This window comes from Cygnus olor, chromosome 8 (genome assembly GCF_009769625.2).
Source record: "Cygnus olor isolate bCygOlo1 chromosome 8, bCygOlo1.pri.v2, whole genome shotgun sequence".
In the NCBI taxonomy this organism is placed as follows: Eukaryota; Metazoa; Chordata; class Aves; order Anseriformes; family Anatidae; genus Cygnus; species Cygnus olor.
Window position 1 is genome coordinate 18,173,372 of NC_049176.1, and position 27,464 is coordinate 18,200,835.

At 40.5% G+C, this 27,464-nt stretch overlaps 1 protein-coding gene across 2 annotated transcripts in view; it reads right to left on the reverse strand.

The window, feature by feature from the left end:
* The window catches only part of PRKACB (protein kinase cAMP-activated catalytic subunit beta), a 68,721-nt gene extending 41,682 nt beyond the window's left edge, over positions 1–27,039 (reverse strand). Inside the window, exon 1 of one of the 2 annotated variants that reach the window (XM_040564801.1) lies at positions 26,822–27,039. In XM_040564801.1, the coding sequence (XP_040420735.1) occupies positions 26,822–26,867 (46 nt within the window). In that variant the 5' untranslated portion in view covers positions 26,868–27,039. The remainder of the gene's footprint in view (positions 1–26,821) is intronic. The other variant, XM_040564800.1, reaches the window with a different exon arrangement.
* Positions 27,040–27,464: the final 425 nt, after the last annotated feature.

The following is a 27,464-nucleotide window of genomic DNA, read 5'->3' on the forward strand; positions in this document are numbered from 1 at the left end:
AGAGTGCAAAGAGTCCCTGACATAAGAACTGGCAATTAAACCTAAGAGAGGGCCCCGCTTACAGCTAATTCTTGGTATGGTATAGTGGAAGGAATGGAGAGAAGGGACAGTAGCAAAATGCTTACCAAAGCTAAAGTCAGGTAGATAATTCTTGACTGTGATATATCAGCTACACTCTAACCATCATATTCTGTGTTGTACAGTAGAAGGCCAGGATGATAAATATTAAAGAAACTAGAATTATTTTAGTATCTCTTTCAGGAAGCTTGTCTGTGTTTTAGATCTCCAGCATATTCTCTAGAGGAAAACAAAACGAACTGACCCCATTTTGAGCTAAATACTTTAAGTTACTTCATCAGAAAGGATAATGCTTTTTAATAAAGTCAAAGAGTACAGAATGCACACTAGAATACAGTAGTGGCCTTTAGAGAGTATGGTCTAAAGTGCAAAACGTTTGGTCATGTGATGCGGAGATACAGACACCTTTACTCCTGTTAGAAACGGATCCTGTGTTCCTCTGCCTTACCAAGGGGATTACAGACAGCCCTGGAGAGCATTCTGCTCCCTCTGCTCCCGCCAGCCGGCTCAATGGCAGCAGATATTCTACAGAAGAGGGGAAAGACTGAACCAGTGTACATCTACCGCTATCGTCCACATCAGTTGGAGTGAAAAAAATGGTATTAAATTAACTAGAAGTGGAGGGGACGCCACTGAACCCTAGACTGTAGAATGTGTGAGCAGGTATTTCAAAGATTCTTACGTGCTCTTAACAAATCATCGTGCTAAGAAAGCAGTATCCCACTTACAGAAACATGCAGGCACCCCAAATATAGCTCAAACACCAGGATTTCTCTATATTTTAAAGTTATTAATATTGGGTTTACAAAATTTAATTCATGCCTGCATTTAAGTGCAGTAGCAAATGCCATCTGCTGGTCAAGGATCAGTGTGAGATACCAAAGCTGTAATACTAAACAGTAAATTTTTAAAAAAAGTACTTAATCATTTATGTGTAGCATAAACAACTAAATAGCTCAGATTTTTCAGAAGGTAAATAATCCACACCACCAACTTTCTAGTTACAGGATATTTTTCTTAGTGAGGTAATAGCAAAGTGTATGTATCTTTATTTATTACCAGTCTAAATATATTCTTAAATAGCATCTATTTCAAATTCAAGACAGTTTTAAGAATTAAAAAATTGTAAAAACAAAATTTAAAAACATTCCTACACGTATGGAATAAAGACTTAAGGCAACGGAGAACTTGGAAAAAAGCTTTAGAAGTGAGTATAGATAAGATATGCCATTACTTGTAATTCTCTGAACAAAATGAAGCAACTCATACCGCATGTCAGTTTAGCATACAATAAAATATGAATGACAGTAGGTAAAAAGACATAATTCCTTAAAATCCTCAAGAAGCCACAGCCCTGCAACTGTATTTTACTCTCCTTGAAGCTAGTTTTCTAAAAATTAGATACACTAACATGAGTAATTGTAGTTGTATTTATCTTTAATTTGATTTAAAGAGAAATAGGAGCAAGCAATAATTAAAAATTTGTCCTGAAAAATCACTGTATTTTATGCTGTGAAACACCACCAAGAGCAGCTTCTCGCAATAGGTCACCTCAAAGCATTGGCACTACCCCATATTCTCCAAAAAAAAAAAAAAAGATATCGCAAGGTTTTTCTATACCACTGTTATACAAGAAATCACTAAACTCATATTCAAGTACAATTTGACCATGCATTTGTCTTTCCCTTTGCCGACTGAGCTAATGAACACACTCATAGATAAAGAAATTTTTATGGTATAGATCCAATCGATTTGATACTGAGCAATATTAGGTATCAAAATTCATTCTACATTTTCCCCCCCCCCACTGGTTTCTATTTCTGATATTTACACAAGTGAGATGTTTACAGCAACGGAGGTCATCTCAACATTTACACACCTTTAACTCCATTCTCACCTTAGTCTCATAAGCCGAGAGAGCTACCTGACAAGAAAGTGCTGTGACAAATCCAAGACCTAATATTTCCAAGCCAAAAAGCTTTGAGAGTCTTGGTCTGATCTTCCACAGTCTAACTACAAATTAGTCTTAGGCTTATTAAGTGATGATCTTGTATGAAAACAAAGCAAATAAAAACAAATAACCGATAATGACAGGGGTTTTTTTTGTTCATTTTTAAGAGATGCCATTCATATTTCTTTTGATTTCTCCTGAGCAGCAGAACTCTTGCTAGGAAAAAAGCACAAACCACACACAGGAAACCCACACAGGTCAGAATTTGATAATTGTGACAAATGACATATGTCCAAATATTTTCATCCTTAAAAGAGATATCTCTGCCAAAAAGCCTGGAGTTACAGAAATGCACATACCTGCAATAACCGAGAGCTTCAGTGCACACCTCCACTGCAGACTGCATTCTGCCAGAGGGAGAACAGAATTTAACTAAAAAGACCTCTACCATTGAAGGCATGCTGCTCTTCATTTTACAGGGATATGGTCATCCTATCCATGAATACTACTACTACCACAACAAAGAAGAATGTTTTGGATATTCCTATTTTGAATAGGCAAAAAATTTATCTTATGATAGCATCACGTGGGCTTTTCTAATTTCTGGGAAGCAAAAGTCCCTCTAATTTGATAAAGCAGGAAGATACGCTATCTTGAATTTATTATCTTAAATTACTTGAACCCTTTTGAGAAAAAAAGGGACTAAAATTTTGTAACTAGCCAGAGACTTCTTTTCTTCCTCCTGGAAGAACAAACATGTTTCACTTGCAGCCAGTCTCAGATGTTCATAACTTTTCCTAACAACCTCAACACAGAATTGTTATTTTTGGGAGTCACATGGTATGTGGGAAGATTCTGGTTTTCCTCCAATTCCACTCAAGTTAAATCCTACTCAAGAAAACTGCCAAAATGAGGTGCCAGTTGCAATACATTGTATGAATTTTTAAACTGATTTCCACAATAGGAACCACGTTCCCACACTTTTGGGGATGACAGGGCGGAAATTGGAGGAAACATAGTATTATTTAACTGGAATATCAAAATAATAAAGATACTTACTGAGTAACTGCAGTTACCGAGCCCTCTCCTCACCTTCCTATTATGATAGAAAAACAATACTTAAGTTATGCAGAAATGAAAACCTAAATGAATACTTATCTGAAGTGAACTGCTTATGTGTTAGTAAATAACCTACTTCAACATTTGTTCCTTTGCCTCTATAAAGACGACACTTCCAGAAGAAAAAATATCTACTGATTCTTATTCCAAATAAGGCAAACTATGTACTATTTTAACTTCTGAAAACACTGCTGGTATCTATTTTTTCTGAAAAGCTGTGAGAGGTTAACAACACTAATATATTGTCTAATGTGTCTGTGCATAGCTCCTGGTGGGCTTCTGGGCATTCAGGATGTCAAACGTGACCAAGTTCTGAAGATGAATGGCTTTGGGGACTCTGAGCTGAATGTAATTATAAATTCTAGTCGGCCTGAAATCTAAATTTGAGTTACCTTTTCAGGTAAGTCTAAAATCAATGCAACCCGTACTCTACTAATGAAAGTAAAAATAATACTTCTGCACAACAAATACAGTTTCTTACAGAACTTTTCAGAGGTTACTGAATAGATAGGTCGTGGGGAGGGAGGGGAACATCAGAATGGGAGCGTACTACATTAATCCTTAATGATCCAATTGATTTGCACTAACAGAGATTGTGCTGCTCTTTCCTTAGCTAAAAGGAGACAAGTATTACAAGATTCATTACTCATCTGGATTTTGCTGACAGTTTAGAAACTGGCCACTTTGATGGTTCTGGAGGTTCACTTGTCACAATTACTAGATTAATTACATCTCTGCACCCTCACTATCTTCAGGTATATGTTCATTAAGACCTCTGACCATGGGCCAATTAACAGCAGAATAAATACAACTGTAGTCTATACTACATTAACTGTGACAGCTTCAGAAACTTGAAATTATGTCCAGTTCCAGCAACTGGTCTAGCTTCTGTGCAGCCCCTTTGGAGGACGGTATTCCAAAACCAGTAAAAATAACACAAGATATCTTTAAAGCTTAACCTCTATCTCCTAGCTTTGTGCAGGACAGCACACCTCACGAACTCCAGGAACTGAGCAGCATACTCCACTTACATCGGTAGTTCAGATTCAAGCACTTTATTAAAGCACCTCATTAATGTCCATCACCACCATCCCCCAACACTGTAGCATTTTAAGTTGTACGTAGTTCATTAATCTGTTATTTCTCAGAATTAACAAAGCACACGTGGTAAGTTGTTCAGAACAGAATACAGGCCGCTAAATTTGTTTCCATCTTTTATGCTTGCTGCACAACCATTCACTTGCATGCACCTTAAGTTCCTTCACAACACTCTACCCAGCCTACATAGAAAAGATTGTCAAACCTAACCTAAAGTAAGCTCATCTTACTCTTTAATTACAAGAACTTCAGCTAGAAGACCAGAACTTTATACTTCACTGGGAAAGTTGCATCATCATAGCCATTCATGTTGAAACACAAAAAAAGCTTTTTGAAGAAAAACAACTTCCTCCAAGAAATAAAATGGGTACATGTACATTATCCCTATGAGAAAGGAAAGAAAAACTGATATCCTGGGTACAAATTGTGTTCTACTTAAAGCAACCAGCTCAGCAAATACAGATAAGAAAAGTATATTTTCAGTAGAGCTTCAAACAAGCCCATAACTAATAACACTGATAAAATACTGGCAGTCACCTAGAATAGACACAAAAATAACAAGGCAACAAACTCAGGGTGAACCTTTAAATCTTTTCCTTGTCTACAAAGACAAACTCCTCTCAATGCTATCAAACAACGCAGCTCATGTTTCTTGGTAAATATTTCAAGTATAAGATTCTGAACACCAAATTATGAGCAGCATTTTATGTGAATATATGCTATGCACTGTTTTTGAAACAGGAATATATTTGAGTTACTTTAAGTTACTTGTTTCACTCCCTGAACAGAGTGAATTGACATCCAGAGATACAAATACACAGACAAGTGACAGCCAGTCACATAGGAAGACAAGAGGTCACAGTCACACCCCGTACAGTGCGCAAGGGGGCCAAGCTCAGATGTTCTCTCTGCTTTTCCTTCCAGCATTATTTTGCACCCCTGGTTTTGCAATCAAATAGCTCTTTGAGGTAATTTTGTCCCACAAATTACACATTCAAATATTTCTAATTTCAACCCAACTGCTCAATATACTGAGTTTTTTACCATACATTTCACCTGTTTTCATCAATTTATAAGTGCAGTCTAAAAATAATTGGTGGCCTGAAATATAATACTAAGGTTTAAATCGGAAAACAATTTCCAAAAAAACTAATTTTTGTTTAAATCAAAAATGATAGGACTCATATTAGTATTTGATATGCTTAAATCAGCATCCTCAAATTCAAAAATGGCATCGCTAAAAAAACAAGTGTTGCATCAGCCAAGAAAAAGGATTAATATCACACTTCTGAACAGTAAACACTTTTAATTGGCTGGCATATTACAGGTTAAGAGAATAAGAAGTATACAGAAACAAAAGGCACGTTTAGGAAGGCCTGCTTTTTGTCCTAAATCAAATGAAGCACAACTCAGGGCCTCCCAAGATAATATGTTGATTCAAAAGACTGAAATAGGTCTTCCAAAGATATGATCGCAACCCAGAGACCAATTATTGATGCAACGGGCTGAAATTAAAAAAAGCAAATTATGCCTTCCTCCTTGCTTACAGGTAACTAGTGAGCTGTTAATACACAGCTTAAAGTAAAAATATTTTCCTATGCTCTGTCATTAACCGTGTACTTTGGGAACAGCCATGATACAAAGTCAGGGAACATATGATATGAGAGCATACCGGAATCTCTGCTACTCAGTCAAAAATGAGAATTTTGCAATAGATCTGTAAGAAATGAAGCAGAGGAAGGGCTAACAGGCAAGGAAACAAGTCCTGGTGCACAACAGGGATCTGAATTAGGGAGCTGACACAGGACAGAGGTAAAACAAACAAGGGGCTAAGGAAGGACACGATGAGCTCCACATCTGAAACAAGTACTGTGAGCAGAGGCAAAACCTTACTTTGAGCATAAGATATAGAGCAAGAAAAGGCAGGTTCACCTGTATTCTTCCAAACAATGAGACTAATAATATTCTTTCATACTAAAGGGGGAAAAAAGTGCCAGGTATCACTATGGCCTCATTAAAAAAAAAACAAAAAACAGATCAGACAAAAAAGCAAAAGATGATGTACAGACAAGTCTCCAAGTATGTAGTTAAAATTTGCCTACATTGAAAAAAAAAAGTCTATCCTACCACTGGTCATGGAGGAGGGGGAAGAAATGCCTAACCTCTCCCTGACATAATTATTCAGCCATTTAAACTTAAAGGACACTTTAAGACACATCTATAAACAATTCCAGCCTTAATTCTGTTTTGGACAATAATTTTAGAGGGCTGCAGCCCCATACTGATTCAACACAACCTCATTATCTCAGCTCTTTTCACTTCAGTTCCTAAACTGAAATGTAAACTGAATTTAGTTACTGACTGCCAACTGCACATAACTGAAGGACAAAACACCCACTTTAATATTCTTCAATATTTTAGTTACTTCAGACTTAGTAATAACTGACTCAGGATATGAATACCAAGCTACAGACAGACTTTGGACATGCTGAGAGGAACAATGCATCAAACATAAGTTTTTGTTAAATCTTTTTTGCTATTGTCCTTAATTTATACCTGATGTTGCTAAGGATACCGGTTGAGATGTTAAAGTTATAAAACTCACTGGTTGCAGCACCACTAACACGTTGATCTCTACATGAAATTAAAAAAATGTCTTTTCAGGGCGTTCTCTTCAGCTATATCCAAGACTGCAGCAAGAAGAGTGACCAGACAAAACAAAACAAACAAACATGTATGTAGAATTAATGCTATTTCTAACATAGGCTAAGCAATAAAAACACCCACAGTCTATTGTGGATTGTATTTGTCTATGTTTGTCACCTAACGGTACTCTCCAAGTTCCCAAATTATGATGTAGTTTGGGCTGCAAAGACAATTAATGTTCCTTTTACCACGCTTTGTTAAAATGCTGGTATCACCTCTGTGGTGCTGCTTGTCATCGGTATTTTTGTCTTTGTAACTCCGACTGAATGACTACAAGTGGTAACTACACACATGTATGCCGGTAAACCACTCACACTCCAGTGAGTGTGCAACACAATCGCATGCTCAGATACAGCCACGGAACCAAGCATTCCAGTAACACTTCATCTGCTCTCCCTAGATTCATCTGTCTTATTTTACAGCTGCCTTCAACCTAGGGAAAAAATGAAATCCTTGGCTGCCTTAGAGATTTATTCACTTTCATGGCTTTGATAATCTGGGATCTAAATCCTGTTAGAAAAGTCCTAATATTAAAGTTGGACCACATCCTGTGGGGACAGAAGAGATCCCAACTGATCATTATAAAGAAAATACTAACCTTTATATAACTTTTGAGGTGTTTTTCTATGATTCCATGATTACAGGGTAAGAAGGGCAAAGATTTTACTTTCCATCAGTCAATATAGTTTAATAGGCACTTGAGACATTTAATACATTTTGAAAAGCCTGTAACATACAGAGGGAAACAATATTTCTTTTATGTTGATGTAAATTCACAAAGAAAGTGTTAACAAACCAAAATACCATAAAAATAATTCTAAGCTCACAACTTTCAGTATACATCTTATTTTCCTTTACAATATCAGATCATTCCCATGTAGGACTGAAATGAAGATTGAGTCTCCCCGGCTTGCTCATTTTGAGAGAGGATTTACACAATTTGCTCCAGTTTTATTTCAGCTTTTTATGAATAATAAACATGAAAGCCTTGAAACATGGCCAGAAAGGCCAATGGATAATACACGATCCCATTAGGAGGCACTTTACCCAGAAATATGTAGGAAACCTGCTCTGCCATAGAAGCCAGAAGTTTGCAAAGTACTTTCCCAGAGTCCATTTAGATTTAAAAATAGATAAGTAGTATTATGATACAGCAGTCACATGTGGTACATTTGATCTATTTTGAGCTAAAATTAATAAGCACTTAAAGAACGTGAAGTAAATTGATATACTAATTGCCATAAAATAAGGTATAGTTTTCTCTCTGTAACAGACTTGCCAATTCAAAAGCATGACTGGTGAAAAATGAAGATATACATTATTTTAAGTTACCAGAAGTGTTACTACAAGCCTCCAATAATTATAAGAGGACACGGTGTATCCCTGTATGCCTAAGTCTTCTAAGAAGTTAATTGTTCAACAAGTACTTGCAGTTAGTTGCCAGTTTTCAGATGAAAGGTGCTTAATAGTGACAACTAATGTTTTAAAAGATAGTCATTTTCCTAGAGAATATATTTTCCCCAGCAAAATTCAGAAATGGTTAAAAGCGATAGGACTCTTAAGCCTGATTGCCTTGCCTCTGCCTTGTTTTTCTGGAACATCGCGACTGAGAAGTGAGGATTTAGACAATCACATGATTCCCAAGTTTAACAGCCCAGATTTTCAGTGCATCGAGCCTACGTAGGAAGGTCAACAAATACTGTGGTTTGACCTCGGTTAAGAGCCGAATCGTATCTACAAACAGTTTTTATATTGGAATGCCATAGCAGGACACGTTTCTGTTCTTACAGCACAGAAGGGTGTGCTTTTAACTGCGATTTTAAGTACTTATAAACAAGTGCTTGTTTGTGTAACTTATTTCAAACAGAAAGCTACATTTAAAGCACATTTAAATTTCATATTTTGGTATTCAAAAGTAAAAGAAAGGCTGAACTAAGATTGTTTTAGTAACCTCCCCTCTTTTACACATGCATTACAACAATCATGTATTCCTTTTTCCACAGACTCATACCTCAGGCAGCACAGTGTACTGAACTGCTCTGGCACTTGTTCAGCATTACGCAGTGAAGGAAACTTTCTTGTAAGGCTCCTTAGCGCAAGGTGGAAAGACACGCACAGCTCCAGGAAGCCGCAGGGCACTCTGATGATGGCTACTGAATGCCACCCTTGCAATGCAGATGTTATCCTGCTCTGTAACAAGTTCCTTAAACCAAATTATTTTCACCTGCATGTACTGCTGCTTTTCTATCCACCCTATAATGACCAAAATGTATTTGGGCACCTGCTTCACAAAGAAGAATTAACATTTGTAACTGCCACAGAAAGCTACATAATCAGCACCTATATACTTCAGAGGATTTCATGTATTATATGCCCTGAGAAATAGACCTTTATCACATTTGGCAGGGCTCCCTAAAAGAAAGGGAAACGTTTTACCTTCATCTCTTCATGCTTCAGTTCCCTGCTAGTAAAATGGAAATAACAAAAGCTCATTTAATGAGATATTGTAAAGGTAAATTCAATGTTTGCACAGCAGCTGTATACTAAACTTATTTTTGTAAAAAGCTCACAAGGAGAAGAATAACATGCAGTAAAAAAGACAGACTGATATGCACTGCAAACAATAAAGAAAATGTAAGTAAAAATTCTTCATGAGTACAGCTCAGTGTCCTGTGCACCAAAGTTAGCAAGATCCTTTCAGGGGATGAGGGATAAGCCAGTGGGAGAAGGAGCATAGGATCTTGTAATTTTCTCTATTACAACACATCAGCACAAAAGAGCTGCAATGGTCATCCAGGTAATTTTAATTCTGCATTTCCTACTCTTTTAAAATTGATGTTGCAACATAAGCAGTTTTTCTTTCTCATTTTGATTACAGAAGCTTAGACTTCTGTTCTAAAAACCAAAACTTTAAGAGCCAAGTATCACCTTGTGGCATTATCTAGATTAAGAGGTCATTCATCAGCTGTGAAAGGGAGGTCTCTCTCTGTGAAATAACACACTTTCAGAGAAGTTTGCTATCAGAAGGATGGCAGATTTTGAAGATACTGGGTTCCTTTCATATTTCTGATTGCAAACAATTCTTTGAATCTCCTTGCCTTCTTTTCAGATTTCTTTCTAATCCTTACATTTACTTTACCTGTACTATGACTCTGAACGACGCCTACAACTGCACTCATAGATCCAGAATCTTACAATTCCTTAACCACTCTGGAATATAAAACAGCTAAGATTTCAAGGCTTCTTAAACATTTCACTTTTTAATACAATGGAGAAAATTGGTGTAATACTACACCGAAGATTTTTTTTCCCTCCATAACGTGATTAGAATTGTAAAAACGTAAAACCATTATTTCCTCCCTGTTTATTTTATTCTCTATCATATTGCTAAGCTTTGTTAACATATCAAATCAAATATCTTCACATAGAACTTCAATAGAAAATAGTTTGAAGTATTACTATAAAAATCCCAATCTGAACAAAAACATCATAGACATAAAACTCATCTGGCTGAAACAGAACTAGAGGAAAAGACAATTAAAAAGAATTCACCAAAAAAAAAAGTGTGTGTACATCTGCAAAAGTCCAAGAGGAATTGTATTAAGAATACACAGGAATAAGAGAAACAAGTTCATTTCCCTAAAAAAAAAAATAATATAAAAATTACTTGTCCTCAGAATAATAATGCTTATTTTAAGTTGTGCAGGCAAGAAATCATCTAATTGTTATCACAACTCTAAGAGCATAGAGTTCATTTTTAAGCTGACTCTTGATGAACCATAAAGGTCTGACAGAACTGATTTTTTTTTAAACCCGATTGAAAAAAAAGCTTCTCAATTTATGAGAATTGCAAACTTTCTTAGTAGCAAGAAAGCACCAATTTTGCAACATAAACTGAGACACTGTATACAGGTCTGTCTGGTGGTGTGTAATCACAGAATCTCAGAAGCACTTTCTATACAGAAAGCATATATTGGTATTTAACTGCCCATGAAAGGAAACTGATGTGCCAGTTGAAAAGTCATGTTTTCCCTTGTTGGTATAAATAATAAACCATAAATCAAAAGTAAAGGAATATGACTAGGTAGCATAGCAAAGTAATCCTCAGGACATTGCGTATCACTACAGCCGTGAGTCAGGAAAGGCAAGGACTGCAAGCCTACATTGCTGCCTACCTGACCTGAGCTGTCGTCTGCCAGTGGAGCAGAGCAGGTGAGATGCTCCTTTGCAGTTTGCCTTGATTCAATCTTGCGTACTTACAAGGAGCATACCTAAATCTTACCTATCCCAACAAAAAAGAAATGAAACTGAGATGTCCATAATAAGTCTCCTTCAGCTATGCTCAGCCAAAAATTCTTTGCCAGGTTTTCCACATGCCCTATTCCATGGTTCGTGCAAAGCGTAACTGGGGCTGTCTTGCTGTGCCTTTGATTTCCCTCTCAGAAGCGCACACACCTTCACCAAATGAGATCCAGGTACACTCCTCTAGTCCTACGGTTCTCCTGCCTGTAACACCGCACCTGGGCGCTGCCTGTACTTTGATTTGAAAACATTAATTTGGCCAGTTTGAGTTTTGGTGTGTGGGAATTTGATTTCCTTTACCAAAAATAGGAAAGCTGCATTTCCATCCTTCACTTTCACTAAAAATGTGTTCAACCCATAATACCACAAACGTGATAGCAAAAAGGGGCAGCAAAAGAAATCTATATCCTAAGGGTCTGAATCATTCTGTTCTTATCAGACAAGATCCTGAAAACTACCCTGAAATAACATCAACTTTACTGTAAGCAAATCAAATTATATTTGATACATCGCTCATCATTAGAAGTACTCAAATGCAAGTGCTTCATCTGAAATAGGCACTGTTTATTATTTAAAACTTCCCTATTATCCTAAAATATAAGGAGAGACCTTCATGAAAATACCTTCATGAAATTCAAAGAGTTAAAAAGTACCCTATGACCGTGAAACAAGGTGTACACAATTTCAGAAGTGTCTTCCTGATGATCTGATCAGATAAAGTATTTGAGGGGTAAAATCCAGTAAGAATGACATTCTTAACAGCACACAGTAATTTCTATACTAAATTGTAGAATATCAAACAAGTAAGACAGATACATGGTGCACAAACACCTGTTTGCAGCAAAGACATCCCCAATTCAATATATATATTATTTTTAAAATGAGAATAATAATAATGCTTGTGATTAAAACCACTTAACGGAAAGAACAGAAAATATTTTTCAATAAAGATATTCACATTTCTGATGTTGCTATACGTACTAAAATAGAAATGAAGAATTAAGAGAAATTGTCTTGATATTCATAAAATAATTTGTTCCCAAGCTAGACTCTTTGTTAATAAATAACCAAGTAACACTGCATCATGCAACTTGAATTAATGGAAATTTTAAACTTGTATTGTCTAACAGAACACAACAGTATCTGATTTCACTGTAAAAAGCTTTTCAGTTTCTTAAAAGTGAAAATGACTTGTCAAAAATGCTTTTTAGGGGGGCTAAAAATCTAGATTAATTGTACCATACTACTATGAATAAATGCTGGTAGGAGGGAAGCAGACCACTTACCCATTAATTAGTTTCAAAAATTCAGCTTTGAACATACGTATCCATTTTTTTTCTACCTTTAACCAGACACCCAAATCACAGAATTTAACAGCCTCACCACCATCACTACTAGACTGACAATGATTTATGGCCTATTTGCAAGGAGGTTACGTAGACTGATCCCTGATTTCTTCTAGTATCTCATATAACTCTACAAAATATTAATGCATATTACAGATTTAAAATTAAGTATACAAGAATGCTACACATAACTTTTGGAATATTAGCTATATATTTTTTTAATTTTTTAACTACAAATCAAACGTACCACTCAACAATATCATATTTGCAAACATGTTCGCATGCAAAATGCTGTTCTTGTTCAGGGTGTAATTACGTTTGCTGAAACAGAAGTTACCTTTGTCCTCACCTTCTCTGACCTGAAAAATTCATGGAGTAGGGGGTAAAAAAAATTCTCTTCCACTTGTTCAAACAGATTTTCCTTCAGTTATTGATTATTTTTACTGAAGTATGTCTATAGAGATGGCATTCACATAAGATGTAAACATTAGGATCCTGTTATGACTACGTATTTGCTTTCTGAATTTTAACAACTTGAAGGACCGGATTTATATCTGCTTGTAGGTCATCTTTCATAGCTATTTTAATTTTGCTGTCCCTTCTTAAATACCATCACCACTGACGAAGCTCTTAAGAACTATTAGCCAGAAGTACTTTTTAATAGCAACAATGTCTACACAGTATTTTGGTACTTCACATAGCAGCCATCTAAGTTAAGTTCTAAATTATCCAGTGCTGTGACAATTAAGCTGTGTTTAGACCACAAAACCACACCAGTAAGAACAGGCAGCTATAAAACTGAAGTACTGTTTTTGTTTGTGGTTCAAGAATTGTCTATCAAAGGATACTGCAAAGTTGCTGTTGCTGCAGCAGACAATTGAGTACAATTCAGATAACCTTCCTCCAAATATGCAAAGAAACAGGAATCTCCCAAACAGAGCAGACGTCAGCAGCACCTGTAATTTAATCTTTCATGAGAAAATATGCTCTGCCATATGATGAAATACTGGGGGGAAAAAAAAGGAAAAGCAGTGCTACCTTTTATTCAATAGCTCTTGATGTAACCACAAATAGGGAGATTTCCTACTCGGTCGTATTCTTGGAGCATGAGTTGAGGTCCAGCAGCCTCTTGTGAGCGAGGAGGCAAGGGTCCCGAAGAAGAGCAGCCTTCAGAGACTTGTGGGTGCTCAGAGGATGATCAGACCCTTTTTCTACCACATCAGAAATTTAATGCTCCTCAATAACAATGCAGAAAAACTGGGCTTTTACACCCAACTGTGTCAATGGTCTTGTATTTTTACACAAAACTCCAGCATACTTCTGCATTCTGCACGAGGGAAAATATTCCTCATGCTATAGTGCTACTGCTGCTACCGATACAGCACTACTTAGTGCTTAACAGGGACTAGTGCCACTACTTCCTTACTGTCTTGTATATTCCTTCTTCAGTATTTATCACTACTTTGACTCTCAGAAAACCACCAATACTGTATCTTACGCCCATAATGCTGTATATATCCTATATTTGCAGCTACAGTGTACATTTTCCCCAAACCCACTAGATGTCACTTCCTCACGATTAAATATACGTTCAACAGGAAATCCAAACTTTCACATAATTCTTTCTCTCCTCGGTTTATTCAAGCAACACCACACTGTTTGAGAGAAACCCCGATTCTACCCACTGCTCTGCTTCTTGTAAATGTGCCTGATCTCGACTCTCTCATCTCACAACTTGGCGTCATCTTCTATAAATCTCTCTCAAGGGCTGCACAAGTATCAAGCAGGATCTCAAGATCAACAGATTTGCTTTGCTGCTCAGCTTCTTCATAACACATCTGAAGGGACTGTGTATGAAAGGCTTCTATTTATGTGCTTTCCATACTGAACTCTACCGTTTTCTCAGACTCCGTATTTTGGGCTAGTCTTCTCGACTAGAAGACTGGCAGTAGAACAAACAAGTTTGTATGCATTAGTGGAAATGAATGAGTCAATTTAGTTGGTGGAGAAAATTACCATGTTCTGAATATAAGTGTGGAAAAGCAGCCAACCACTATTTTCTGTTCGGCGTTTTCACACAAAGAAAGGCAGAGCTACCTCAAGTTATCTTTCAAAGAAAGAGCACTAAGGCTACAAACTTTATTTCTGCTTCAAAGAGAAAACAAACAACCCTGCAGAAAATCAGTGTCTTCACCATTGACTGGAAAATTCACCTCAGTTGCAGATGAAAATGCAGGAGATGCTTAATTCTTCTTGTAAGAGACAACACTACATTTACGGTGCTCGTACCACTAGCCCTATTTCATCACTTAGGTAGCTTCAGTAGCTGGTTCATTCGCATCTCTCGTTGCACTACAACACTGGGCTGCATGTCTCGTCTTCCTCCTGTCGCTCCCTATTCACATGCTGTATCTAAAATGCCTGTCCATGCATTAGTCATCTTCCAGTTTCATTCGTCCTAAAAAAATTCTTGAGCACGTTCTGGAATAATTAAAAATATAGAGAGGAAAGCTGGTGATCCTCTCACTAACTTTGTCAAAATAGATTATGCTCTGATGACCACGAAGGCAGTCACGTTTAACAGAACTAAAATGTCACAAATACTACTTAATCACAGCGGTAAGCAAAAATAGGGCAAACGCTGCCGATAGCATTTGAGAGGGGCATGTCGTTGTGTACCATTAGAAAAGTCAGTCAGCAGCATTCCTGGTCGAAAGAAAGGCCGAGCCCCTCAAATTAACAACCACCTCAGGTTAACACACCTAAAAGGTGAGACGATCGGCACTGTGCGATGGCTAGCCTCTGCTCCCTCCCTTCAGAGAAAAGCTCAGTGTGCTCTCTGCAGTGGCAAAACCCCCTTACGTTTCTCCCCTTTTTCTGCATCCCCTCTTTGTGTGTCACTGCAACACAAGGTAGGGCCACAGTTTAGAACAGCTCCATGCACTGATTGAGTTGAACAGGAGAGCTAGGGGAAGCAGAGGTTTTAACCCACTCACTTCAGTGACTTTTTCAGAGCCGTCCTCAAAACCACCGTATCAGTACGGGGTGAGCAGCAAACTGTAGCACAGTGCACAACAGCAGGAGTCATCGGGACAGGGAGCTTTCACGACAGCTCTGCTGCCAAAGAAAATCAGTCATAGAACTGCTTCCTAAACAGCACGCTGAAGAAAACTTCGTAGAGTCTCAAACAACAAGCTGGAGACAATACGACCATGTTTTTTTGTTTGTTTGTTTTTAAAAAGTTGTCATACTGGCAAAAATCGAGATCTGATCTGAAAACACTACTCTCACCCAGCAGAAACTCTAAAATTGCTCCAAAGGGCCTTCTGGAAAGGCATTTTAAGTAATACCAACAACTAATTGTGGCTATAACTGATTTAGATGTTAAACCAAATCATCACACAACACTGTCCTGAGGTTGAAAAGCACAACGGTTACTTGGCCAAATTATGTTCTATATTCTCACTGTAAGTTACTTAGCAAATGCTTTTCTTTAATAAATGGCATGCTTTCAAACATCTGCAAAAAGCAAAGTCCTCTTCTGAAGGAAACAGTTTTAAAATAGCAGTTTAGCTCCTGAAAATAGCAAACTTCTAAAGAGACACTGTCCCTTAAAGAAATATTCCCGTTTGAAGGCATACAAACGGCACCGACAGTTATCATGATAAAAAGATCAGACGAAAAGCACCGCTTTGGTGCAGAAAACAATGGACTTCTGCAGCGCAATGGAAAACTGCCCTATGTCAGACTACAGGAAGACAGCCCAGGACTGTTAGGAATACAGGTAGTGCATAAAGAAGGTTGGGCTGTGGGTAAATAAGGGACTCAACAAGTATCAAAGGAAAACACTAACGATGGCTGGAACTATACGACATGCCAAGTACACCTGCCTTCTGTGGCAGAAGCAAAATAAGGAACGTGGCTTTGTGTACCTGGAGTACTACAACTGTCTGCCTGCAGTCACTGTGTCCGGTTCTGGCCCCCCAGTACAAGAGAGGTGTGAACATACTGGAAATAGCCCGACATAAGGCCACCGAGCTGATGAAGGGAACAGAGCACTTTTCCTATGAGAGAACTGGGACTGTTCAGCATGGAGGAGAGGAGACTTGGGGCAGGGGGGTGCAAAGATGGAGCCAGATTCTTTTCAGTGCTGCCCAGCAGCAGGACAAGAGGCACTGGGCACAAACTGGAACTCAGGAGGTTCCATCTAAACATCAGCAAGCACTTCTTACTGTGTGGGCAAGGAGCACTGGCACAGGCTGCCCAGAGAGGCTGGGGTTTCTCCTCCTCAGGGATCTTCCAAAGCTGCCTGGACATGGCCCTAGGCACCCTGCTCAAGCAGGGGTGGGACCAGATGACCCTCTTACCTTACCCTTACATTCACACACCTCCTCTCTGAGGCTCTACCTGATGCAGGACCTCCCCATCAGCTCCGTGGGCTCTGACCCAGGAGGAAGTTTCGCAGAATGACCCTGACCCCCAGGGATCTACTCCCACTCCTTCAGGCAGAGCACCTCTGGCCACCCATCATCAGCCCCCTCTGCAGGGAGGGGAGAACACGCATAAAATCCAGACCATGCTCTGCTTAGTGCTCCCCTTGCTTCCATACCTTTACATTTCTTAACCCATGCTCCTCCTCCTTTTATCAGCAGTTGCCCTGCAAATTATCTGGTGCCTCACCATTCTCTTTTTCCTTAAGTTGCTCATTCTCACAGAGGGCTCTAATGTTTCATCAGGGATAAACTGGTATCCGTCCCTAAGGAAAGAGCCAACAGAAACACTGGCTGCTTAAGAAAAGCAGGAACAGGACACGCATAGGGCACTTCTCGCTTCCTGTGGCACACACAGTTGTACAAATCGTATCCTCCCACAGCTGTTCTATTCTAGACCAGAGAGTTGTCACTCAGAGTGATTCTTCACGTGGAAACCATTCAGGACCTTTTACCATCCTTGCTGCCCTTCTGTGAACCTGTTCCTGGGCATTCAGCTTAGATGGGACACGTTTGATACAATTAACTGAAAAGTCAATACAGTTATTATGCCAAAGGGAAACCTACAAACAGTAACAAACGTTACTCAACAATGAAAACAGAAAGGGAAAAAACATGGGGACACGGGCATTCAAATTCAAGAATGTTCTAGCACAAAGTTCAACATAAAAAAACCTAAGTTAATATGCAAATGAAAGGTATCCTGTATATGAATAGTAAACATGCAATAATTCTGTAGGAAGAATAAAAAAACAATTATCTGGCAAAAAGCGTCATAACAATAGGCGAAAATCAGACAAACTAAACGGTTCTTGGTACCAGAGCAGTCTGGGTGAAAAACTGAAGCTAATCTTGTTTCCCTATCAGTTTTGCATTTGATCCTCAGTCCAAAAGAAATTCAAAAATGAAAAAAATCTGCTAATTTGCAAAAGAACCACCAGACACCCCAAAAAACATTAAAAAGCACTACACATCCTGAACTTCCCAGTTAATCCCACGTCACATGAAGCTGTTGTAGACCTACACTAATTGCAAAACTGTTTTGCAATTTCATATTCATAGAAGCCATTAAGCTATTCAGCACCTTACTTCTGAACAACGGTGCTGCAGCCCAGCAGTGCAGAACCTTTTGACACATCATCCACACAGCAGAGTGCCGGTGCTGGGACATGGGGACGTGCGCTGTGCCCTTAGTCCTCGATTTCATGAGATGTCTCCTTCCCATCACACAGCTTTTCACAAGGACCAAACATGACTCAAGGCTTCAATTTTAAAAGTCTGCCCAGTACAAAGCAGTCCTCCATCAGTCAGTGAGGATATACCTCTGTTCATCACGACACCTCCTAGAAGGAAATACCAAGCTCCTTCAGATCAGTATGGCATGATTTTAGCCACGTAATGCTTTGTCTCTCACCACATACCCCGTTTTTCAATGAGAAATCCTGACTAAAAATCCAAGCTTCCTATTAATTAATTTATGGATCAGTTAATAATAAAATGTTTGAATACAGGTAGTTTGCATTAAAAACTTTATCTTAATGATAGATTTGGTGCAGCTAAGTCACACTTTTCCCAGTGAAAGGCTAGATTATCATATGCTTAACAATTAGAATTTAAATATACAATAAACCTATCACTGTTACCTGCTGTAAGACAAACAAAGAATTTCAAACTGCCTAATATCATATTAATCAAAACTAACCTTAATTACTATTACAGCGTACCTGCTGATTTATCTGAGCACATACACCCTTAATTATGTCACTTCACACGAGGGAAGAGCAAATGGATTCCAGATAGAGGCAAAACAGCAATCTTTTCTGTCTTTAAAGTCGCCTTCTTTGTGCCAGAAACACAGCTTCCTTTGTTTTAATTCCTTGAATCATGTTGCGACTGTGGAAGTCTGAGGGTTTATAGATGAGCACTAACAGCAAGTGCAGTAGGTTAACAAGTACGCACTTGCTGCAAGCAGCTTAAATTAAATGAAATAAACGAAGAGTTCACCACGTCTTCTCTTTAAACATTACAGTACTTTAACAAAAGGATAAACAAGAGGCAGACATAACAAAACTAACACCTTTACATACCACCCAGATGAGACATACATTCATCTAACATGTGGAAGGCAGATTTCTAGGTTTCTCATTTTAACATCACAGGTAAGCTATCTTACTATTTCACTTAGTCCATCAAACAGACACTACCTGTCAAAAAACAGTCAGAGCAAGGCAGAACAGTAATTCTCTGCCATTTGTATGGAGCGAACTTGGCTCAAAACACTCATCGGGCTTTTGCTGGTAGAAAACAGCCATGTCATGGAAAATACTTTTGTTTTCTCGTAGTCTAGAGACCCATTTATCTCTAATACGTAGAGCATATTTACATAACTCTGATTTTCTGAAAGACTTCTTGAAACCCTCAAAGCTATGGCTCAAAACTATGAATAGCCTGAAGTACAGAAACTGAAAACAAACTGTTTCCATCTAGTCTCAAGTTATAAAAAATGTGGCTGTTTTTTGTTTCTATTGTTTGTTTAAACACACATATGCAAAGTGCTTCCAACCCTTCGCTACACTTGAAAACAGTACACAACACACATGGTGAGCCCTCACACCCTAACCCTTACTATGCGAACACTTATGCAGGAACACGTTAATTAATACACGTGTCCAGTAATATACACCAGAACTCATTATACTAGAAGCTACCAAACTGTCTATGATTGTAGATGAACCCCTCTTATCAGGGAACAGCTGAAAACAGTTTAATGAACGAGAAAGTGAACAAATGAAACAAAAAATTTTGGTACACTTCTTTATTTGAACGTCAAATTGGCAAAAGACACCTGAAGTTAAATACAAAATGAAGAAAAGTTAAACAAAAAAAATATTATTGTTTTAAAGATCCATATGATGTGTGGAGATGGAAAGAAGTAATGTTTTACTATATCTTCTCAACGCTTTTAACTCTAAATGCGTGAATAAACCAAGCCCAACTGCTAGGTGCTAACACCTCTCACTAAAAACTGAGCTGTGAGACAAAGTAATTTGTTACATGAACACAGGCAGACGGCAAAGAGGTGGTTTGGAGTAATCATTTTAGCAAGAAGTTAGCAGGGTGAGGTCTTAGGAGACTGTTGAGTTAATCTAAGAGCTCAGCATTGAGAAGAGAGTCCTTTTTCCTTGCCACCTCACCATTTCATTGCCAGAAGCACTTTCACTGCTTCCTTTGAATCTGTCTGTTGCCATCCGACACCTCAGCAAACTGATTTGGCTTGCAAAATAATTGTAGATAACCTAAAGGAATAAAAGCCAGTTTTTTGCCTATGTAAAGCAGCTTAACAATGGACTGGAAAAACATTGGAATTGTGACACGTGAAGGGACTAGGAATAAAAACATACTTCTCCACAGCACAAGCCACCAGATGGGCTCAGCTGTTTTGTGAAACCTTACCCTTTAGTGGACGTTGCTCTGCTGTGACGCTGAAGAAACAGCTAACAGGATGCCAAACGACAGGCTCGATAAAGCACCAGAGACTGCCATCCACTTGTGCTGACCCCTAACACAACAGGCAGAGCTACCTCAGTGTCTTCCTTTTAGTTCCCTGTAGGGCAACACACACACACACCCTGAGAGCGCTTTGTCCCGATTCTCCTGCTGCACAGACTGCTAGTCTCACTTTTATCTTCGATTTCCTAGCTGTCTGTATTCACCTTACTATCCAGAACAGATCTTGTATGCTTTGGAGAATAAATTCTGTTTGGTGTTTGTACAAAGCGGGACCGTAATTCACAGCCAGCCTGCCTGACCACTAGGATAACACAAATAAATAACGCTACACGCAGGAATGAAAGTAATCCTCTCCCACCGTACCAGGAAAAAAATGGAGGAGGGCAAACATTTCTTCAGTTTGCAGTTCCTAAGACAACACATTTCTCACTTCACTTACCTCCTGACAGCTCCACCGCTACTCTGCCCTGTCCCCCAATCCCCAGGAAACGTTTCTACCTCAGAAGATAAAACCCACGTGCGGCTGAAGGGACGGGCAGGCCAGCCCAGCCCCAGCACCACGGCTCCCCTCGCAGCGGGGCGCGCAGCCCCCGCCAGGGCCTGCAGGCTCTCACCTCAGTGCCTGTGCCGATACCGCACTGGTGCCACCGCCAGCCTAGCTTCAGGGAGCAGGATCAAGCAGCTGCTCCAGGTTAACCGAAGTCCCTCCTGCTTTCCCTTTTTTTGCAGGGTTATTTTTAACCTAGATCAATCTCAGATTCAGTTCACCTTGTTGTCTCATAAATAGTTGTTCCAGCACACTTGAGGGCACAGAGGCTGGGAAAAAAAGCGGCAGGGGGACAGAAAAGCAGAACTGCAACCCAAGGAAATGCTTATGAAATAACACCTAACACCTGTAACAAAGACAGAGCCTGAAAGCAATGCTGCAGAGCAGTCTCCTTGCCAAGTTCCAGCCCTAAGTTTCACCAGTTTATAAGAAAAATCCCCAGTGACTCGAGGTTTCTAACACTGAAAACTCTGCAAGCTTAAATGACCAGAAACATTGATTAAAAAAATACACTGTACGTGGATCTGACCTGCACCCCACATGCTGTGTAGCAGAGAGAATATCCTTTATTAAACTAACTACTCTAGTTAAAATTAAAAAAAAAAAAAGGCTTCTGAGCAAGCAAGCCCTTCATGGTGTCTTCAGTAAGGATGCAGGCAAAACACACAAAATCTGACAGTCATCCAAAGCCCTTTCCACAGCTCTGTCCAAAGGAGAGATGTGTCAATTATGGAAGAACTGAACTAACTGGAAAAGAATCCCAGACAACCTCATACACAGCAGGGGAATACGCCCCTCCACACAGGCAGGGGAGCCCACGAAACTTTAACTTCCAGCATCGTGTCCTTACAGTTTTTCCATGTACCGCTCCATCCACATTTCGCTCCCATACCAATGAGGTAGTCAGTTTTTGGAGCACAGACATAACCTTCATTACACTAAGGAAAAATACAACTCTACCCCAAATATGAGAACTTGGAGTATTTTTTGAAATATTTGATTCCATCATTTCTATGAATATGGGTATATGGTTGAATGAATGAATCCAAAGAAACGTAGAAGCAAGGGAACGCCAAATAATTGAAAATATCCTGTCTAAAGGCCTAACTACAACAGCTAAGTACATAAACTGATTTATCACTTGGGGGTCCTTCTGACCTTTTGTTATGCTCCTAGGTGGCAATCATTTACTGAATAATAGCCTTTTTCTTTGCTAGTCCAAGCTGTGAACAAGCAGTTTGTTTTTAATTAAAGAAGAATTTTTAAATAACAGAGTGCCTCTTTTGATGGTGTATACCGATAGTCTTACATTGGTGATGCCATCAAACACATTTTTATGTATTGGTCCAGCAAGTAATTGTAATTACCTCTGACTTTCAGATGATAGGATCCTACGTTGCTGAAATCTAATCAATCAATGATGAAACAATTCAAGTCCAAAATATAAGGAAAGAAGCTTTAAAAACACTTGGAATGGATTCTGTGGATAACATCACTACAATATATATATATATTTTAATTGCCACTTATACAATAAATACTATAGCTGATGTTCTAAAACGTGTAAACAAGGCTCCAAAAGCTATTTCAGTATCAGAAAGCATAAACAAAATAAGCAAAAAAAAAAAAAAAACCAAAAACAAGACAAAAAGCTGATGAACAAGACTACAGTCAGACCAAGAACACTGAAATGAGGGTCTCTGGAAGAGTGACAAGGAATCAGCAAGCTTGGAATAATAATGGACATGGAGCTTTTCACCTCTAGTTCACTGATTTTAATCTAATCAAGGTCAGCAGTGACAGAGCTTTGCCTCAGCCAGTCTTCACACGAAATGAACTTGTCGTCTCTTAGTTCTCAATGAGTAAATACAGCAGAATGACCCAGCACCAAACACACATGAAAAATAAGAAAAAAGGAGGGTAAGATCTACTGGCAAAGGAAAATTAAGAAGGCTGAATATTCCTGTCAAACACACTTCAAAGGAACACTACTTTCAGAATAATTATAAGAGTTAAAAAGGGAAGAATCGACTATAATAGGAACTCTGTCAAAATGAAGATACTGTAGAGGGAACACTGAGGAGGAGGAGTGAATGAACATAAAACTCACATGCAGAGTCCACATCACACACACAGTGCTTGGCAACCTAAAGACCCCAGAAGGTGAAGCTACTAAAGACATGAGATTACCAAAACTCTCGTATACGGGAAGCTGGAGATCTGGCTAGCAGATAAGAAGCAACATGTACAGAATTACGTTTTGAAAAATCACAGAGAGTGTAATTTTAAACATGTTTTAAGAGCAGTTTACTATTACATATTGCTATAGAAAAAAATGGCAAGGACCATCAGAATTCTGCATAGCACAACTCAAGTCCAAGCAGTGCAGTTTCAGTAGCTATGGAAAGAAGAGAAGGTATACAAGCCTTGCAGTCAGCAAGGAGTGCACTCTAATCACTTGGTCTCTAATCCAGTTTGGTGCTTAAAAAGAAAGAAACTGATAATATCTAAGCTAATTATTCTTGAACACCACCACCCCTAAATATTTTCCAAGTGAGGATGGGAAGAGTTTCTAAACAAATTTTTTGTTGCCAGGTATGACACTCCCTTAAATATTTAAAAGGGCAAATAATTCGGAACTGTCCATAGCAATTACTTCAAAAGTCTGTATTACCAAGTTATCTGAAGAAAAAAAATATATATTTTCAACAAACTTTACAATTTGCAGAGCTGACATTCATTTCTGTTTAGAAAACTGCCCTAGTAAACTTAAAACATTTCTGTTCTATATAAAATCAATAACAATCTTTAAACAGATCCACTTAGTGGATTAAGTAAAACACTCTGTGACCTTCTTTTAAACTCAGATGTGTTGTAGCTGTTTCTTTTATTTAGTGTTACTTTAATATATTATCCCAAAATAATGAATGTTAATAGAGCCAACATTTTCCTACATTAATTGCAACAAGTTAAGGTAAGCTCCCAGTGACTTTTTAAATGCAATTTACCACATGTTGACTTTTTTTTTTAAACTCATAGGTGGTGAAAGAAAATTTCTCAGCTACTGTAAATTGAGCAGCTGAAAAAAAAAACCAAACATATCAATGCGATGAATAATTAAATGCAAATTAGGATCAGGGATCAAACTTAGAGAAACTTTTAAGATGACTGACAATTGTGTCTCTTCTCTTATATTAGTGTTATTATTTTAAAAAACTCTCAAAATCTGTAGGCTGTTTTGCCCTGTGGATACCCAGGGAACCTGACAAACCCATTTAAAGCAGGTACAGAGACAGAGCCTTAGGCTTCTCTTTAGTAAAGGATCACTTTTAATTTTGGTCCTTAAAATCAAAATCTGCTGCACATTAAGAGAGCCCGGATCAGAAATGCATAGAAAAAAAAAAAACACAGAAAAGCCTACACTGAAGCATTCCACCTTCTGTATATGCATACATACGTCTTGCCCTCTGACCTACGTAAGCCTGAGTTGATTTTTGGTAGCTGAGCTTAAGAAACTTAACCAGCATTCAGATTTCATTCACTTTCAACTTCTGCCTAGAAATCCTACGAAATGTTTGCCTCACCCTACTATTGGCGTTCACATACAACTATTTTTATTCCTCTAGGCAGCCCGAGTGAAGTAACAAGAACTGAAGAAGTTCAAAAATACGTGGAAAGCTGAAACTAACAAGAGGAGCGTAAAGGCCACAGTTAGGTGAACAGCATTTGCCTGTGCTGACCACAGATAGGGAAGGGCTCTCAAATTACACTTGATGAACTAGTAAGCGTAGTTATCAGAGGAAGCCGAGTTACCCTTCATTGTTCTCTTGGGGACCTTAGCATGCCCTTGATCCACACAATGCCATAAGCTCCAGGCATGAATCAAGGGCATAACATCAATTTCACTAGGCATACCTGGGTATTTTTCCCTCACTACTTCAAACTACTTCATTCTAAGTGCCCTGAAATTTGGGATATACGCTGTTAAGGACACATACCACGAAAAAACAGCAAGAAAACTGTCTTGGCAGTGTGAATATGTATTAGAAACATTAAAGCTTTATCACGCTTCACGTTTCTCTAATTTTCAGGTACAACACATTGCATGAACAGATTACACATCAGCTTCCACTGCCAGTAAACTAAACATCGCTTCTGATAATTTATTATGTGTATAGTATTTATCTACTATTGATCCTCATAGTAAATGAATCCTAATCTTTCCCAGCAGTATGTCAATGACGATCAATTTCTTCTCTCTGTTACAGAAGTTGTATCATTACAGAGCCCCTGGCTGCTAAATATACTGAGTAATTGAACATCTGAGCTTGATGTCTCTAGCAGCATTTCATTTTCAAACGTGAACTCTTCAACAAAGGGAGAGAGAGGAGTTCTGAGCCAAACTATTTCTGCAACTTAAAATCACTGTATTTGGTAATATGGGAAAAATAATTAAAAAGGAAGTAAACACTCTCTGTGGTGTAGTGTTATTTAACTGCAGGGAGAAATATCAATACAGCCACTGCTCGGTGCAAAATACAGCGTTTTGTCATCCAAAGTACTTTGAGCAATCCAACCCACCCCCATTTTCATAGGCTAAAACGCTTCCTGTGAAAAATAACTGTCCTCAGCCAAACAATACAAACACCAGTGGTCAAACACGCATAAAACGTGTGAGTTGTGAAATCCGTAATAACCAGACGGCACGTGAGAACCAAAAGGAGAAGCCGCACAGCAGGGCTGGACTGGTCAAGCCGAGTCCCTCGTCCCGCATCGGGATGCACGGTGCGGGTGGAAGGCGCGCTGCGTGGGCAGCTGCTGCCCCGTGCACGGCGGGTTACCCGCTCCTACCCCAGCCCCGGGTAGTGGGTATAAAGAGTAAACAGAGTGCAGAAAGACACCAAGAAGTAACTGGGAGGTTTAAGCTTCTGTCCGTGCTCAGACTGCCCGTGGCATTTCCCATAACAAAGGGTATTGTTGTGGAGAGCGCTGCGCTTGCACAACGGGCTGCTCTCTGCGCCTTGCCTCTTCTCCTATCCATAACAAACAGACCCAAAGTTTTCAACTGGAAAGCGAGCCAGGAAGTTAACTTTCTGCAAATAACGCCTGCCGGTCTTTCCCCCACCGACCGGATCGCCTTTGCACCATTTAGAGACCGTGCCAGGACGGCGAGGGGAACCGAGCGAGAAGCCCACTGACGGCGGCGAGTGCCCACCCGTGCCTTTGTCTGCCATTTTACCGCGGCTCGGGAGAGGAGAGGGCCACGGACGGGCTGCGGGGAGAGGAGAGGAGCGGAGCGGAGCGGAGAGGAGCGGAGCACGCAGGGCACGGCCGCAGCCCCGGGCCGACCCCCCCGGCGGATGAGCAGGGCCGCGGCGCTGCCTCCCGGCGGCGGGGTGCCACCTGCCCGCGGCTCCCCCGCCGGTGCCAGCCACCTGCCGCGGGACAGCCGGGCGGCACGGCACGGCACGGCACGGCACGGCACGGCCCCGGCGCGCTCGGCTCCCGGGGCGGGGCGGGGCGGGGGCCGGGCCGGGGGCTCGCTGGGCGCCTCCGCCGCTAGGCCGCGGGGCCTGCGGGCGGCGCGGGGCGGGCGGGCCGAGCCCGGCCCCTCCTCGGGGCGGCGGGCGGCGGGGCCGGGCGGCGGCGGCGGCGGCGGCCCCCCCTCACTCACCGCTCTCGATCTCGTTGCCCTTCTTGGCGGTGGCTGCGTTCCCCATGGCCGAGCCGGGGCGGCGACGGCGGAGGAGGGAGAGGGAGGGAAGGGGAGGGGGGAAGCGGGACGGATGCCGGGCGGGCGGCGGCGAGGCGGCGGCGGGCGGGCGGGCCCGGGGCTCGTGTGGCGGCGCGGCCTGCGGCTGGCTCCCGGCGGCCCCGGCCCCGCGCTGGCTCCCTGTGGCTCCGGCCGCCGCGGAGGAGGAGACGAGCGCTCTGCCCCCCTCCCCCACGCCGACACCCGGCGGAAATGACGACCGGGGCGGCGCCTCCGCCCTGCTGCGCCGCGCGGCGGGCGGCCGGGGGCGCGCGGCACGCGGGGACACGGCGCCGGCAGCACCGGGACCGGCGCTGCCCCCCCCCGCCCGGGGGCCTGAGGGGGCCGAGGGAGCGGCCCCGGGCACCGCAGGGCACCGCAGGCCGCCGCCTGCCCCCGGCCCCGCCTCGTCCAAGGTGACCCGGCGGCCGCCCCCGGTGCGGTTACGGGGCTCGGCGTCGCACCACCGACAGCGTTGCGAAAGGGAGCGGGCTGCCAGGGAGGAGTTGTGGTGGTTTTTTTTTTTTTTTTGGCTTCTCCCTTTTGCCGCCGCTCGTGGCATAAA